This window comes from Poromitra crassiceps (assembly GCF_964638095.1).
Source record: "Poromitra crassiceps genome assembly, chromosome: 21".
Taxonomy (NCBI): domain Eukaryota; kingdom Metazoa; phylum Chordata; class Actinopteri; order Beryciformes; family Melamphaidae; genus Poromitra; species Poromitra crassiceps.
The window spans coordinates 16,008,213-16,025,460 of NC_139638.1; the positions used below are offsets into that span (position 1 = coordinate 16,008,213).

The 17,248-nt window shown below is 45.0% G+C and overlaps 1 protein-coding gene across 1 annotated transcript in view; it reads right to left on the reverse strand.

Moving 5' to 3' along the window:
* rc3h2 (ring finger and CCCH-type domains 2) overlaps window positions 1-16,195 on the reverse strand; it is a gene marked incomplete at both ends in the record, with an annotated part of 26,261 nt that extends 10,066 nt beyond the window's left edge. Inside the window, 12 exons of the mRNA XM_083657341.1 lie at window positions 172-318; window positions 428-741; window positions 1,593-1,801; window positions 2,061-2,336; window positions 2,932-3,044; window positions 7,816-7,934; window positions 8,163-8,295; window positions 8,704-8,904; window positions 11,165-11,340; window positions 12,483-12,716; window positions 15,247-15,364; window positions 15,965-16,195. Of these exons, the coding sequence (XP_083513467.1) occupies window positions 172-318; window positions 428-741; window positions 1,593-1,801; window positions 2,061-2,336; window positions 2,932-3,044; window positions 7,816-7,934; window positions 8,163-8,295; window positions 8,704-8,904; window positions 11,165-11,340; window positions 12,483-12,716; window positions 15,247-15,364; window positions 15,965-16,195 (2,271 nt within the window). The remainder of the gene's footprint in view (window positions 1-171; window positions 319-427; window positions 742-1,592; window positions 1,802-2,060; window positions 2,337-2,931; window positions 3,045-7,815; window positions 7,935-8,162; window positions 8,296-8,703; window positions 8,905-11,164; window positions 11,341-12,482; window positions 12,717-15,246; window positions 15,365-15,964) is intronic.
* Between the last annotated feature and the right edge of the window lie 1,053 nt (window positions 16,196-17,248).

Consider the following 17,248-nt stretch of genomic DNA (forward strand, 5'->3'; position numbering starts at 1 on the left):
GCCACATAGACATGCCCAAACTCAAAACATGCGGCTTATTGAGGACAGGTGTGCTATGACTTTTCTAAGGGTTTGGTCAAGCGGTTTGGCACTTCTTTTGAATATTATTATTATTATTATCATTATTATTGTTATTGTTATTGTTATTATTATTATTATAATTTCACCCACCCTATGTAGGCCTGTGCGATGTTCTGCAGCAGAGCAGTAGTTGCTGTCTAGAGAGTTGAATCTCTCCCTGAGTGGAGGCTGGTATACAGAGGAATGCAGCACCTCTGGGGGCAGTGAGTTACTCCTGGCATCTTCTCGATGGTACAGCTGGAAATAATGACAACAATCATCACAAATCAGTTCAATGATCAGAATACACAGATCAGGTCTTTACATCAAACTCAATCTAATGACTGTCCCAGGAAGTAGATCTCACCTGAGGCCTCCATACTCTCCTGCTGTCATACAGAGGAGCGTAGACGCCGTGGCCCGGCGGCAGCGGGCCGTACTGAGGCTGACCCGGGTGGGCGTGGTAGGGAGGAGGTCCCATGCGATCTCTGGGCGGGGGCGGGGGGTAAGCGGAGGGTGAGGAAGAGGAGGGGTGCTGCGATTGAGGGTCGCCGGGGTAGGAAGACGGCGGGGCGCCCATGGAAGGCGGCAGGGAGGACTCGGGCACATTGGAGGAGCGGAGGAACCGAGCCATGCAGGGCTTGTGAGGAGGATGGAGAGTGGATGGGTAGTAGGAACCTGCTGGAGAAGAGAAGAGGAGAGGAGAGGCGGGTAGGGCAGAGGGGAGGAGGGTTGAGTTGAGGAGAGGAGAGGGGAGGAGAGGAGGGGCAAGGAGAGGAGAGGAGAGGAGAGGTGGGGAGGGGAGAGGAGAGAAGAGGAGAGGAGAGGAGAGGAGAGGAGAGGAGAGGAGAGGTGGGGAGGGGAGAGGAGAGGAGAGGAGAGGAGAGAAGAGAGGAGAGGAGAGGTGGGGAGGGGAGAGGAGAGGAGAAATCGTTCATACATTTTCATTTATCTAGAAGACTGCAGATGTTTGCATTACAATACATATAAACAGGGTGTGATTTGCTGGGGGGGCGGGGCTTGCTGGGGGGCGGGGCTTTCCCTACTTCTGATCATTACATTTAATCACCAGATGGGCCACGCTTGCAATTATCTTTTAATGTCGTTATCTCGAGAAAACAACAGGCCAAAAAGACACAATGCAATTTCTGCCTGTGTTACACCTTGGTTGAAGTAGTACAGTCTGATGCGTTGATCAATAGGGTACTCCTTCATATGACATGTTCAGCTTACAGTCGCTACAGTTGTCAAGACGCCATTGATGCTGGCATGGCACTCCTGATCTCTGATCAACATGATAAGCAATAAGAGGAAACAACATTTTGCTTTCTTGTGATAATGGGTTGATTATCTCATTATCTCGAGCACAACACGACACACTATAGTGATGCACAAGATCTGTGCTTGTTGTTTTTCATACCTCCATGTGCAAGATAACACAGGTTAAAAATGCATTACAAAAATATGTTCTTCACAAATCACAGCCTTCATAGAAGCAGTCATGTGACGTGTTGCAGTACATGCAAACTCACAGGTTGCTGGGTAATGGGCCGTGTCGTACGCAGAGTGGGGCTCCTGGTAGTACAGCTCCGACGCCTGGGCAGGATGTGGCGCCCGCAGCAGGAAGTGACCGTGCTTGGGCACGGGAGCGCCGCAGTCCCCGCGCCCGACCGCGGTCAACGGAGACGACGTGGAGGAGGCGTGGCTGACCGGAGTCCTGGGAGGAGGAGAGGTGGGCTTCCTGATAGAGAGAGAGAGAGAGAGAGAGAGAGAGAGATAGAGAGAATAGGCAGAAAGATTAGGAGAAAGCTGAATTACATAATATATATAATTATTATATGCCATAAATAGTCATGCAAGAGTGGAAAAAATACTGCTGCAGCAGTACTTCAGCAGTACTGCAAAACTAAATGAGTAACATCTTTAGTCTGATTTCCCGGGTAAGGGCCACCAGTGCAAGATGTGTGACGGTCAAAGCCTGAGTGAGTGAACACGCTTACTGTTCCATTGACCCGGAGGAGCTGGTCCGGTTGGAGCCGGAGAGCCCGTTGGACCCGTTGGTCCCGTTGGATCCGTTTGGCGCTGCTCTCTTCATTTCCTCCATCATGTCAGCCCCTCTGGAGATGAGCTGGGGGTGAGACACGCCCTCTGTCAGGGGGCTGCCTGCGTTCTCTCCCGTCCCTTTCAGACCCTCGTCCAGATCATCTCCAGGCAGGCTTTTACCCAGAGGGAAGGGCCGGCCCACACTGCTGATCTTCTTGTTCCTCAGTCTGAATCTGGAGAGAAGCAGAGGAGAGGGGACAGACGTTTGGTAGGAATTCATGTTTTTTTGTGTCAGTGTGTGTGTGTGTGTGTGTGTGTGTGTGTGTGTGTGTGTGTGTGTGTGTGTGTGTGTGTGTGTGCGTGTGCGTGTGCGTGTGCGTGTGCGTGTGCGTGTGTGTGTGTGTGTGTGTGTGTGTGTGTATAGTGTGTGTGTGTGTGTGTGTGCGCGTGTGCGTGCGTGCTTGTGTCTTACTTCTCTAGCTCGTCCTGTTTATTTTATTTTATTTAACCTTTATTTATACAGGTGAATCACCTTGAGACCTGGATCTAATTTTCAAGTGCGACCTGTGTGTGTGTGTGTGTGTGTGTGTGTGTGGGGGGTGTGTGTGTGTGTGTGTGTGTGTGTGTGTGTGTGTGTGTGTGTGTGTGTGTGTGTGTGTGTGCGTGCGTGCGTGTGTGTGTGTGTGTGTGTGTGTGCGTGCTTGCTTGTGTCTTACTTCTCTAGCTCGTCCTGTGTGTGTGTGGGGTGTGTGTGTGTGTGTGTGTGTGTGTGTGCGTGTGTGTGTGTGTGTGTGTGTGTGTGTGTGTGCGTGCTTGCTTGTGTCTTACTTCTCTAGCTCGTCCTGTGTGTGTGCGAACGTACAGTTGGTTCCTCTGGGACAGCCTCCTTGCTGCCGGAGGTCTCGACACATACTGGTCTTATACTTGCTGTTGGCCTGGGGCTGAATAGACACAATACACACAACATTAATAAAATAAAATAAAATAAAATAAAATAAAATAAAATAAAATAAAATAAAATAAAATAAAATAAAATAAAATAAAATAAAATAAAATAAAATAAAATAAAATAAATTAAAATAAAATAAAATAAAATAAAATAAAATAAAATAAAATAAAATAAAAAAATTAAATGTTAGGGCTCACCTTGTGTTATAGATAATCAATAATCACAGCCACTGTTGGGATGATCCCCTCTATCACGCTCCCTGGCACTTATTTCATACATTTTCCTCACTTCTCCCTCCCTGTGTCCACAGGAAAAGTATGGAGGCACTATGACCCCTGACCTCCTGACCTCCCTGCACTCCTCATTTTAGTCACTCTGGATAAGAGCAGCAGCAAATGTCGATGTCTCGTCATAAACGCTGGGGTCAGTGGCGTGCCGTCCATTAGGCGAACTAGGCAAATGCTAGGGGCGCTTTTTTTTTTTTTTTTTTACAAATACTTTTTCATGATAATAGGCCTACTATCATTTTACAATAGTAGACAAAAAATAAGCACAACAACGTCTTAAGTCTTTAAATAATAGTGAAATAATTTTTCTAATTCTGGCTTTCTGGCTGCCTGGGCTGCAGCACTTTCACCACGGTCCCTAATCCATACCACCCCACCCCCTGCGCGGCCGCGCCCCCTTCTACCTGCTCGGAGGGGGGGGGGGGGGGGGGGGCACCAGCAAAAATCTTGCCTAGGGCACCAACTTGGTCAGGCACGCCACTGGCTGGGGTAGCTGGCTGGGGGCGTGGTCAGGGTGGGGTAAATCCTCCCGTTCTCCCCGTTCACCATAGTTAGCATTTAGCTGCTAGCCCAGCCCAGGCAGACACGATCGGGGATTTCACCCCAGCAGTAAACACACATCTGAACAGACGTCTGTGTACCTGCTCTAGAATCCCCAATCCTGTAGTGTAGAGCCACAGCACCGTCCTTTGGTGAGTCAGCCCATTGAGATATATGGGGGGTTTTACCCCACTCGCGTGCCAGCCATATAACATTTTGTGGGCGATTCCACACAGACCGACTGTCTCTATGCTTGTGAATTAGGGCTATATAACTAAACTTGACTTGACACACTACAGTATACAGTATACTCTATGCGGCAAAAAAGAGCCTGGAAAAAGTCATCAAAACACTCAAATAAATGAAGCTGAGCTGCAGTGTTGGAGGTATCAAGTTCATGTCAAGATCTGCGTGGTGTTTAATATCTACTGTTATGACTAACTCTTTTCCAAGGTGATTTTATTATTTATTATTAAGTACTTTGTGAAGCTGACACTTTCATGCTGTGGTTGTGGAAGATATGGGGGGAAGATGATGTCAGAACAGTAACTGTATTGCACATAAATACCACATGAAAAACTGCATTAACTTTGAAGCAACTCACAATGACAAAGGCAGTAAGAAAGTTGAATGCCAATTATCAATATGTGTCAGCGTTAATGAAGGTCTGACAGTCACCTCCGTTATTATTATGTGAGTTCTCAAAGCAACTTCAGGCAGCTGACAGGATTATCAGAAATGGCAAATACAGAAGCATCAGTCACAAAAACGGCAAAACGACTAAATGTGACAAGAACCACCAAGGACCTCACCAACAACCCCCCCCCCCCACACACACACACACACACACACACAAACTCAATACCCCCTCCTAAACTCAACTGATCCCCCCCCCCCCATAAAACTGTAACTCATATCTAATTTAATGCCTGTTTAACTGGGACTGTAAATTCATGTAAATTCCCTGCACACTTAATGCCTATTTAACTTAGCCTGTAAATTTCATGTACATTCAATGTAAACTCTTATTTAACTCTGACTGTAAATGCATGTAAATCCACTGCCTATTTAACGTCTATTCAACTCAGTCTGTAAATCTCATGTAAATCCAACGTAAATTCATATTTATCATCCACAGAACACTGCACCACTCATGTACATATTGTATATATTTACTCGATTTGATTGCACTTGCAACTTTGCGATTGTCTTTAGTTATCTTCCTACTTCTTATCTCTGTATATTGATGTGACCGCTACGCTGCACACAGACACTAAGACAAACTCCTCGTATGTAACTTGCATACTGTGGCAATAAAAGTGATTCTGATTGTGATTGTGAAGAACGGTGTGAAAACTCATGACAACATAGAGGCCAAACACAGTATTAGCTGAGAGGAATGTGACAGTGTGGAAGCTGACACTGACAGGGAGCGTCAGGTACTTAACACAAGAGTTACTGCTGAACACCACTAAACTGCACTAAAAATACCATAGAAATGAGTCAAAACACACCAGTGTAAATTATGTGCGGTAATGATGGGCTACAATTAGGGGTGCTCCAAAAAATCGATTCTGAAAGGATCGCGATTCTTAATGCCACGATTCCTGGATCGATTCCAAACTCCCAAGAGTTTTTTTTTTTTTTTACAGTGCACCTGAAGGCAACATGCAAGATACCGGCTGAATAAGTGTCCAAATGTTCATGTCATTTGTGTACTGTACTGCCACGGTGCCACCACCTCTTGCACTTAAGAACTCTGGTTAATGTATTCCCCCCAAAAGTCTACAGATCCCCCCCAGCCTATAAATCCATCTTATCTGAAGAACACAAGGGGGGAATTCCCCCCTAGTTTGCAGAATTAATTTAGGCCCTGACTGTAATACAGAAGTTGAATTTGAAGTTCAGCATTAATACATTTGTCATTTTTTGTCTTATATTTACCTATGTGTGTTATTGCAATATAAAACTACATAATTGAGAATCGATTCTAGATTCTGGAATCGAGAATCGTTGGAATCGAGAATCGTTGGAATCGATCGTGACCCCAGGAATCGGAATCGGATCGGATCGTGGCTTAGCCGGATCGGAGCACCCCTAGCTACAATGTAGCTACATCATCTGCTGGTAAATAGTCACATGGTGTGACAGGAGGAAATGAAAGGATGCTTTTACCCACAATGCCTGTGGCCAACTGTTAAAACATGGTGGTTGAGATGGGATTTCTTGGGGCTGATGGCTGCTCTGCAATAGAAGGAGCCATTCAGACCCCCCCGCCCCATTGAACATTCAGGAGACATTCAGTCCACTTGAAACCACTTCACATCCTTGCAGCTATCTCACATGCTGCGCTTTAGGACTGAGGACATCTTATCTCCTGTGGTGGTGGCCTTCCACAGCGCTTGGATGAGCCAGCGATTTTAACTTCTCCTAAGAGAATCATTCGTAACTATTCCGTACTTTTTTTACATACTACTGTATGTTTACCGTAAATTTCGGACTATAAGCCGCGGCTTTTCCCCCGTTTTTTGGCCCTGCGGCTTATATAACGGTGCGGCTTATCTATGGATTTTTTCAAAAAAAAAAAAAAAAAAAACTCTCTTTTTTAGCACTCTTTCTAACTATAAATCCACTTCTGTTTTAATTTCCTCTCTTGCCCTCTTTTCACCACACCGCGGACACTGTGTGCACTGTAAAAAAAACACAGGTGGTGTTGTGTTATGTTGTTTTGTTGAAATGTTAATGAATGGGAGCTTCCTCAAACAGCCATCTCTTTCCCGACAATCCCCTCTGTGCATGAACCCTTACATATGGTAATTAAACATTAAAACACAATTAAAAAAAAAAAAAAAAAAACATTAAAACACCTACGGCTTATAGTCCGGTGCGGCTTATATATGTAACAAACAGGCAATTTTGCTGCTGCGGCTTATACTCCGGTGCGGCTTATAGTGCGGAAATTACGGTATATTCTCTCCCATTGCCTATATCATTGCTGCGAAAAGTTTTCAGGTCAAATGAAAATAAAAACTTTTTGTTGTTTGCAAAAGCTTCATAGTTAAACGAAAATATTTCATGCGTTAAATCTAAAAAGGTTCGTGGATTACATTCTAATCTAACATCGTACCAATTTAAAAAAACAAGCCCGTTACCGTGGAAACAATTAAGCTTAGCCCAAAATCGCAAATCAGAATGAGGGGGTCCCCGGTATATTTTCTATCTTGTAAGGGGTCCTTGGCTGAAAAACTTTTGAGAACCTCTGGCCTATATAACCCACCTGTCCCATGAGTGTAGCATTGCCTATATAACCCACCTCGTGCACGGTGGTGCCAGTTGGGCTATAAAGAATATAAAGTTAGTGATACAATCCTGTCCCATGAGGGTACCTGTGGTGTGTCATGAGTGTACCTGTGGTGTGTCATGAGTGTACCTGTGGGGTGTCATGAGTGTACCTGTGGGGTGTCATGAGGGTACCTGTGGGGTGTCATGAGGGTACCTGTGGGGTGTCATGAGGGTACCTGTGGGGTGTCATGAGGGTACCTGTGGGGTGTCATGAGGGTACCTGTGGGGTGTCATGAGGGTACCTGTGGGGTGTCATGAGGGTACCTGTGGGGTGTCATGAGGGTACCTGTGGTGTGTCATAAGTGTACCTGTGGGGTGTCATGAGGGTACCTGTGGGGTGTCATGAGGGTACCTGTGGGGTGTCATGAGGGTACCTGTGGGGTGTCATGAGGGTACCTGTGGGGTGTCATGAGGGTACGTGTGGGGTGTCATGAGTGTACCTGTGGGGTGTCATGAGGGTACCTGTGGGGTGTCATGAGGGTACCTGTGGTGTGTCATGAGGGTACCTGTGGGGTGTCATGAGGGTACCTGTGGGGTGTCATGAGGGTACCTGTGGGGTGTCATGAGGGTACCTGTGGGGTGTCATGAGGGTACCTGTGGGGTGTCATGGCTCTTCTTGCTGAAGTTCTGGATGAACTCCACCAGTCCATGGACCACCAGCTTCACAGCGAGCATCACACTTTCCAGCTCCTCCCATGACGGTGCTGGTGCATCTACACACAGATCAACAACAGCAATTAGTCATGTGACCTGTCCATCCACTCAGCGTCTGGCCTGTATTGGTACTGCAGCAGCAGTGCTGCAGGGATGAGAGAGCGCCCTCTACAGCGCCAACATGACTAGTAGCAACTAGTCAAACTATTTGAGGTGTGTGAGGTGAGTCGAGGTGCATCGTTACGCAATATTGTAATAATGAGAACAATGAGCAGAAAGATCTCTACCTGGATTGTGGTCTATGTTGGCTAGTAGCTCTAGGTGTGGTCTAAGGCTGGTGAGATTGGCCGGGTCTCCTGTCCTCTGGAGGACGATGGTCAGTTCCTGGACACTCTTAGCGAATGACTCTGGAGACTGCAACTGGAGCAGAAGATAGAAACAGAGAGTTGGAGAGGAAGAGAGGGAGAGAGAGAGAGAGAGAGAGAGACAGAGAGAGAGACAGTTAATCTCTCAACATAAAAGAGTATGAATGCACAGAACTTGAAAGAAACTTGAAAACTATTAGACTAATAGTTTTCAAGTATTATCTGGACAGCAGCTGGACAGGATATTATCTGGACAGCAGATAAGTATGCTGAGCCAGCATACTTATCTGCTGTCCAGATACTATTCTGTGGTTCTGTTCTCCAGAGTGTTGTAATATTCACCATTTGAAATGTAAAAAGTGCCTTTAGCAATAATAAATGTAAAATCGGAGGTTCTATTTTATGCATAAAAAGTGGAACAGTACCGTGATGATAATGGCCCGCCTATGCATTTGAACAGTACCTTGTCAATGATGGACTGCATGTGTGACTTGTGCACCAGGTCTCCGTACAGCAGAGAAGACCACTGCTCAGGTGAGATGCGCAGGCCCGCCTCCATGGCAATGTGCACGATCTGAGCGTCGTGCTCTCTCCTCAGAGCCTCGTACGTACGGAACTCCTCCTTCAGCTGCATGAGGGACGAGTCCTCATCACGCTTAGTCACCTGACGGAGAGGAGGGGACGCAGAGAGAGAGAGAGAGAGAGAGAGAGAGAGAGAGGGGGGATGAGAGAGAGAGAGAGAGAGAGAGAGAGGGGGGGGGGATGAGAGAGAGAGAGATAGGGGATGAGAGAGAGAGAGAGAGAGAGAGGAGAGAGGGGGGATGAGAGAGAGAGAGAGAGAGAGAGGGGATGAGAGAGAGAGAGAGAGAGAGAGAGGGGGGATGAGAGAGAGAGAGAGAGGATGAGAGAGAGAGAGAGGGGATGAGAGAGAGAGAGAGAGAGAGAGAGGGGGGATGAGAGAGAGAGAGAGAGAGAGGGGATGAGAGAGAGAGAGAGAGAGAGAGAGGGGGGATGAGAGAGAGAGAGAGGATGAGAGAGAGAGAGAGAGGGGATGAGAGAGAGAGAGAGAGAGAGAGAGGGGGGATGAGAGAGAGAGAGAGAGGGGGGGGATGAGAGAGAGAGAGAGCGAGAGAGAGAGAGAGAGAGAGAGAGAGAGGGGATGAGAGAGAGAGAGGGGATGAGAGAGACAGAGAGACAGAGGGGATGAGAGAGAGAGAGGGGATGAGAGAGAGAGAGAGAGAGAGGGATCAGGGGCAAGAGAGAAGAGGAATAGAATGAAAGGATGGAGAAGGAAGAGAATGTTATAGTCAGTTTCATACACATACAGTACAATGTGTAGCAATAGCTTTTTATGAATGTACATGTTGGGCTCATGATTAGTATGAAAATACCCCAAAAAACAAAAGGCCCCCAGGGTAGAAATATGGAGAGAAAAAAGTGGCATTCCAAATGGTCGTTCTCCTCTTGTGACATCACTTGTTGCTGGACGTTCTGCTGGCGTTGACATCACAGGAGGCAGTTCCATTTCAGGAACAGTGCCCCCTGTAGGTTACAAAAAACAAGTCTAGATCTCGATGCAGCTATGTGTGATTTACCCCCGCCCCCCTCCCACATATGAATGCACTGTGGTCTCCAACCTGCACCAAGCTCTTTCATACAAGATGTTTTTTCATTTGACAAATTAATATCCACATTTACCGATCAATCTGTCTGTATTTGGTGTCTTCAGACTTGCAAACTCAAGCTCAGATCAGATGGAGGGTTTCCCCCCTAGTCAGAATCTGCCCTATGAGTAATCATCATAAGACACAATACAGTAGACAGTAGACACCAGTACAGTAGACAGTAGACAGTAGACAGTAGACAGTAGACAGACAGTAGACAGTAGACAGTAGCCAGTAGACAGTAGACAGTAGACAGTAGACAGTAGACAGACAGTAGACAGTAGACAGTAGACAGTAGACAGTAGACAGTAGACAGTAGACACTAACTCTCAGCTAAAGCACTGCAGTCAGAAAGTGAAAGCTGGAGGGAATCAGATTTCATCACTCATCTGGCTCAGGTTACTGTCTGCCTGCCTCCCAATTTACAAGCTCTAAAATACTTGTCTGTGTGTGTGTGTGTGTGTGTGTGTGTGTGTGTGTGTGTGTGTCTGTCTGTCTGTCTGTCTGTCCTGTAAGGTGGAGCAACAAGGGCAAATATAGCCTGCTGTTGCATCATGTGAAGATAGCTGGCATGTCTGCCCTACCAGCCATGTCTGTCATTCTTACTAACTGGCGACACACACACACACACACACACACACACACACACACACACACACACACACACACACACACACACACACACACACACACACACACACACACACACACACACACACACACACACACACACACACACACACACACACACACACACACACACACAGAAATACACACGCGCAGAAAACACACCCACTGAAGTTCACACCCTTGATGTCAATATGACTTTTATGCAATAAAATATAAGATATAAGAACTTTTATAAACTACAATTATTGTACATATTGTGTGAGTTGCAATTTGAAACAGTGAGTAGCACTATCTCTGGAAGTGGTAAAGCAGTCCATGGTGGTAAATGAGGATCTATTTCAATATTCTTCATGAATCAGGTCACCTCCTCATTTAAGGCTTGGCTTCTTGGGACAAACTGCTGGTTGTGTTGTTCAGTTTGAATAAATATATAAATGCTCATCCATAAGAGACTTGAGACTTGACTTGGACTCGAGCTCAAAGACTTGAGACTTGACTTGGACTTGCAAAAAATGACTTGTAAGCATCTCTGGTTTCTATATATGTGTGTGTGTGTGTGTGTGTGTGTGTGTGTGTGTGTGTGTGTGTGTGTGTGTGTGTGTGTGTGTGTGTGTGTGTGTGTGTGTGTACCTTGAAGCAGGAGGCGCGGTACAGCAGCTGCACCACATGTCCGATGCTGGTCTTGGAGGCCTGAGGGAAGCGGGCCTCCAGCTTCTGGACCACAAACAGAACCAGCACCTTCCTGGACAGAGCCGAGCCGTCCTCCAGAGCCAGCAGCACCAGCTTCAGACCATCTTCTTGCATAGCTGACCATGGAGAGTGAGAGAGAGGGGTGTGGGGATAGAGAGAGTGACAGAGTGAGAGAGAGGGAGATGAGAGAGAGGAGTGAAACAAGCAGAGAGAAATACAGTATTTAGCAAACACACAGAGTACAGATGCAAATACTATTAACACAATATGACAATATGAAAATGGCGCTTGCTTCTGTGTGCAGAAGCTAATTTCTAACACATAATAAAGTAGTACATTAATTACAACCAGGTGTCCTCAGTCTCTTCAATGAACTCATTGTGTGATCATGGTGAGAAACAGTGTTTCCCACTCAGAATCTGCCCTATGAGTAATCATCACAGGACACCAGGTCAGAAGATCTACGTATAGACACCAGCAACTTGTTGAGAGAACAGATGTTTTGCTTTCCCCTTTCTGAGACTAAATACGTATAGCTACAAAATAGCTAAGTGACATCGGTCATTTTAACGATCAATGAATCGATAAATCATTATATTAAAAAAAAAAAAATGCTTTTGACATACAGAGTAGAAAATACAAAATGTGTGTTTTTACAGCTGTCTTTAACAAGTTAATCAACCAACCAAACTTCCTGCAGTAGCTGTCAGTGTGCTTGTAGACATGCTGTATTTCAACATTGTATTACAATGTTTACAATGAAGACTGTTTGGGTCTTTTTGGGTGTAATTCTCAAACACCGGACTTTTTGCCTTCTTGGGTGACCTTCGTCTTCCTCTGTATAGACGGTTTTCACCAGAGCGCAACCCCACAGCACTTCCTTTTCCTCAGCATTCGGCAAACTGCAGAAATATTCACTCGACATTGTTACTTTTGTTTTCGCTGCTCAGCTGTATAGACGGTTTTCACAGAATGGTCAGTCCTGCACTTGAATGTTTTTTTTTTCTTTTATGTCCATAGCAAACACTGCAACAGGAAGTGAGCGGGGGTTCAATTTAGAATGTTTTTGTTGTCAAGTTAAAACCGTCTATAAGCAGTGAAAGTTAAAAGTCGCCCTTGTGGTGTTAAAACATTTCAGCGAAACAATGAGAAAATAGCACATAGCCTACATTGTCGATGAATCGGTTAACATGTTTGATCGGTAAAATTCTTAGCGGATTGTGGATGAATCAGTGACATGGCGTCCTTGTTGCCTCACCAGGGCCGAGGAACTGGCAGCCCCTGGCCCGCACGGCGGCCCACAGGTTGGCAGAGAGCTGCTGGGGGTTCTGGTGCTGCAGGATGAGTTCTGTGACGGTGCGTTCGCCCAGCGAGCGGCCCGCCCGCACCGCCCGCACGCGCCCCTCCTCCTCCACCAGCTGGCAGTTCACCATGGTAACCAGCTTCCTCTGCATGGGCCGACTGAGCACGCTCGGGCTCAGCGCCACCACGCCTGTCGTGGGAGAAGACGAAGACGAGAGCTCTTTTTATTCTTTATTGTTTTATTTCACATAGACGACATTTATGACAAAATGCACAAAAGACACAGACAGAAAACTGAACCAATGAAATGACATCACAAACACTACATTGCTTACAACAACCCTCCCACCACACCCCCAGAGCCCAGTGTCAACATGTTCAACATAGACAGGTTGTTTATTGAGAGCCAAAGTGGAACATCACTTCCTGCTTCAGCACTGTACCACAGATTTTCATCCGCCATTTATTTTCCCATCGACATTTCGTAAAATGCTAATAAAAATAGTTTTACTTGTTCAAACCAAACGGTTCAGATATATTTAGAAACAGGAGATATTGCATAACATTTCTCTCGGGCCAAAATGTAAAAAAATGCGGGTTTAAAGATTATTATTTTTTCTATGTTTTTTAAAGTTTCGGTCCGAGTGAAATGTTCTAATCTATGGTATCTCCCGATTATAGTGTTAGCTGAACGTTTGGTTTGAACCAGTAAAACTATTTTTTATAAGCATTTTACGAAAATGAAAAATAAATGGCGGATGAAAATCTCTGGTACAGTGCTGAAGCAGGAAGTAGGCGATCACTTTGCCTCTCTATATCAAAGCATTGATTTTTTTCCCTATTACGTTTGACCAGTAGAATTTTATTTTCCATCTGAAGTTTAATTTCCATCGTCTTGTTTTTTTTTTTTTTACTTCTTGTCTGTGAAACAAGCCAAGTGACGGCTCCTCCTTTCAAATATGAAAAAACAATATGATCCACCTGCCTGGTACTCATGAACAGCTGTTACACCTGCCTGGTACTCATGAACAGGGACAAGGGGAAGTTGATGGAGGAAGTTGTTAAGTTGACAGACAGATAAGGACACTCGATTGCTTCAGCCTCCTACTCAAAGACAATAGCAGGAGTGACAACTGCTAGTCTGTTACTACTGGCTAAACCTCCATAGTAACAGTGAGTCTGTTACTATTGGCTATAAACCTCCATAGTAACAGTGAGTCTGTTACTACTGGCTATAAACCTCCATAGTAACAGTGAGTCTGTTACTACTGGCTATAAACCTCCACAGTAACAGTGAGTCTGTTACTACTGGCTATAAACCTCCATAGTAACAGTGAGTCTGTTACTACTGGCTATAAACCTCCAGTAACAGTGAGTATGTTACTACTGGCTATAAACCTCCATAGTAACAGTGAGTCTGTTACTACTGGCTATAAACCTCCATAGTAACAGTGAGTCTGTTACTACTGGCTATAAACCTCCAGTAACAGTGAGTATGTTACTACTGGCTATAAACCTCCATAGTAACAGTGAGTCTGTTACTACTGGCTATAAACCTCCATAGTAACAGTGAGTCTGTTACTACTGGCTATAAACCTTCATAGTAACAGTGAGTCTGTTACTACTGGCTATAAACCTCCATAGTAACAGTGAGTCTGTTACTACTGGCTATAAACCTTCATAGTAACAGTGAGTCTGTTACTACTGGCTATAAACCTCCATAGTAACAGTGAGTCTGTTACTACTGGCTATAAACCTTCATAGTAACAGTGAGTCTGTTACTACTGGCTATAAACCTCCATAGTAACAGTGAGTCTGTTACTACTGGCTATAAACCTCCATAGTAACAGTGAGTCTGTTACTACTGGCTATAAACCTCCATAGTAACAGTGAGTCTGTTACTACTGGCTATAAACCTCCATAGTAACAGTGAGTCTGTTACTACTGGCTATAAACCTCCATAGTAACAGTGAGTATGTTACTACTGGCTATAAACCTCCATAGTAACAGTGAGTCTGTTACTACTGGCTATAAACCTCCATAGTAACAGTGAGTCTGTTACTACTGGCTATAAACCTCCATAGTAACAGTGAGTCTGTTACTACTGGCTATAAACCTCCATAGTAACAGTGAGTCTGTTACTACTGTCTATAAACCTCCATAGTAACAGTGAGTCTGTTACTACTGGCTATAAACCTCCATAGTAACAGTGAGTCTGTTTACTACTGGCTATAAACCTCCATAGTAACAGTGAGTCTGTTACTACTGGCTATAAACCTTCATAGTAACAGTGTGGTACAGTAGGTGGGTTAAAGTCAGCTGGTAAAACCATCCTAATAACGTGACCTCACATTCTGTTTGTGGGGTAAATCCCCATTTAGCTGCTAGCCCAGCCGAGGCAGACAGGATCAGGGATTCAACCACCGCACTAAATGCACATCTGAACAGATGTGTACCTATGTACCTCCTCTAGAATCCCCAATCCTGTAGTGTAGAGCCGTCCTTTGCTGAGATATATGGGTTTTTTTTAGCCCACTCGCGCACCAGCCGTATAACATTTTGTGGGTGTTCCTACACAGACCGACTGTATCTATGCTTGCGAATTAAGGCTATATAAACTTGACTTGACACGCACACACACACACACACACACACGCACGCACGCACGCGCGCGCACGCACGCACACACACACACACACACACACACACACACACGGTACCTTTTGCTCCACTGATGGGTTTTAGGTAGAGTGCCAGCTCCTCCACACACTCCCTGCACACCTCGTAGTGCTCGACCTCTGCTGCGCTGCCCAGGCTCACCGGCTGGACCTCCGGGACCTAAGAGACACGTCAGCATGCATGAATATGTCTTGTCATTATTATGTTTTATAACACCCTTCTTCCAATGTTATTATAGTGAACTAAAACTCAACTAAAAACTAAAACTAGCTGTGAAAAACAACAACATTTGAATTAACTGGAAAAAATAGACTTTAGAAAAAAACAAAAACTAACGGAAACGATATTGTGTACTTACAAAACTAACTACAATAAAAATAAGAAATATACTGAAAATGTATTTAGCTTTACTCTTTGTTAATTTGGTCAAACTATATATTTTTTAACCTTTATACGGGGTGAGTCTAACTGAGAGCACTCACACACACATTCACACCTGGAAGCTAACCAGTACAACGACAGTGTGATCTGCTGGCCACTGAGCAGCTCCACTGGAGCGGTTGGGGTTAAGTGCCTTGCTCAAGGGCACCTCAGTGGTGGTAATGAGGGAGGGTGGCAAGCGCTGCTCTTTCACTTTCCCCATCCAGATTGATCCTGCCGGTTCCCGGGGGATTGAACCGACGACAACCTTCCAAGCTCACTTCTCTAACCTTTTAGACCTTTTTGCTCCCTAACTCCGCCTCCTCCCTCAGCACTCACCTGAGCGCCCAGCAGCTGCAGCAGAGCACAGTTGAGGGGCAGCAGGTCGATGTCGGTGCTGATGGCGGTCTGGTCGAAGGGGCAGGCCTTGCGGTGCAGCTTGTGGAGGCAGGTCTTGCACACGGTGTGGGAGCAGCCCAGGCTGATGGGCTGGTGGCCACTGCTGTCGAACTCATTGTAGCAGATGGGACAGGACAGGAACTCTGTCCACTGGGCGGCCTGCACCGGCATCCTGCCGCCACACCACAGAGGGAGGCGCCACCGAGCTCAGGGGGAAGGCATGACGACCCCGACGTGCCCCGACACAACCGCTGTCGCTCGCCCCGTGCCGATGGTGTGACTGAGGGAGAGGGAGAGAGAGAAAGACGTGGTTTTGTGATTTTGTGTAGCTCAGTGGTGAGTTAGGGCATTGCACCATGAAACAGGGGGGGATGGGGGGGGCAGCTGCCAGCAAATGTTCATACAGTACTGTAAGTGTCTAATGCCACTGAAGGCAGTTTGGATCAGGCACAAGATGGCAGATACATGATTTCGGGAGAATACATCCGGGAGCTCCCTGTTCATTCACAGAACTTCCTGGTCTGAATGATGTCATAATGATGTCATTTGGAGCAGTTTTGCCATGGTTTCACTGTTACTGTCACTATCACTAATATCACCATCATTGTCACTATGATTATTGCAGCATTTGGATTTTTTCCGTTCTTAATCACAGATGAATGACATATATATATATATATATATATATATATATATATATATATATATATATATATATACATATATATAAATGAAGAGTTCATTTGCAAAAAAAGGTATCTCTGTTTGGATTTTTGTTATTATCAATCATAACTAAAACATATTCATCTGATCATTCCACATAAATCACCTCAATAATGTTTTCTATGTGCACTCCAGGGAGTATCAAACAGATGTTGTTTGTTCATTTTAAGAATGGCGTTTACCTGTTTTTGCAAATGAACTCTTCAAATTAATAAATAAATAAATAAATAAATAAATAAATAAATAAATATATATATATATATATATATATATATTATTGAGTGGAAGGATACTGTAAATAGGTTCGGGGGAGTCAGTTACTGTCATCAGATCCAAATCAGCTCCCGGGCCCGTTTAAAGTTGCAACTCTGAAAACACTTAACAGGGATAGTCTGTACACAAACTTTGTATATAGTTTGTATATTTGTAAAAAAAAAAATTTTTTTTTTTACAAGAACACAGTTTTGAATTGTACGGTAAAATATTGTCTATTGAAATGCA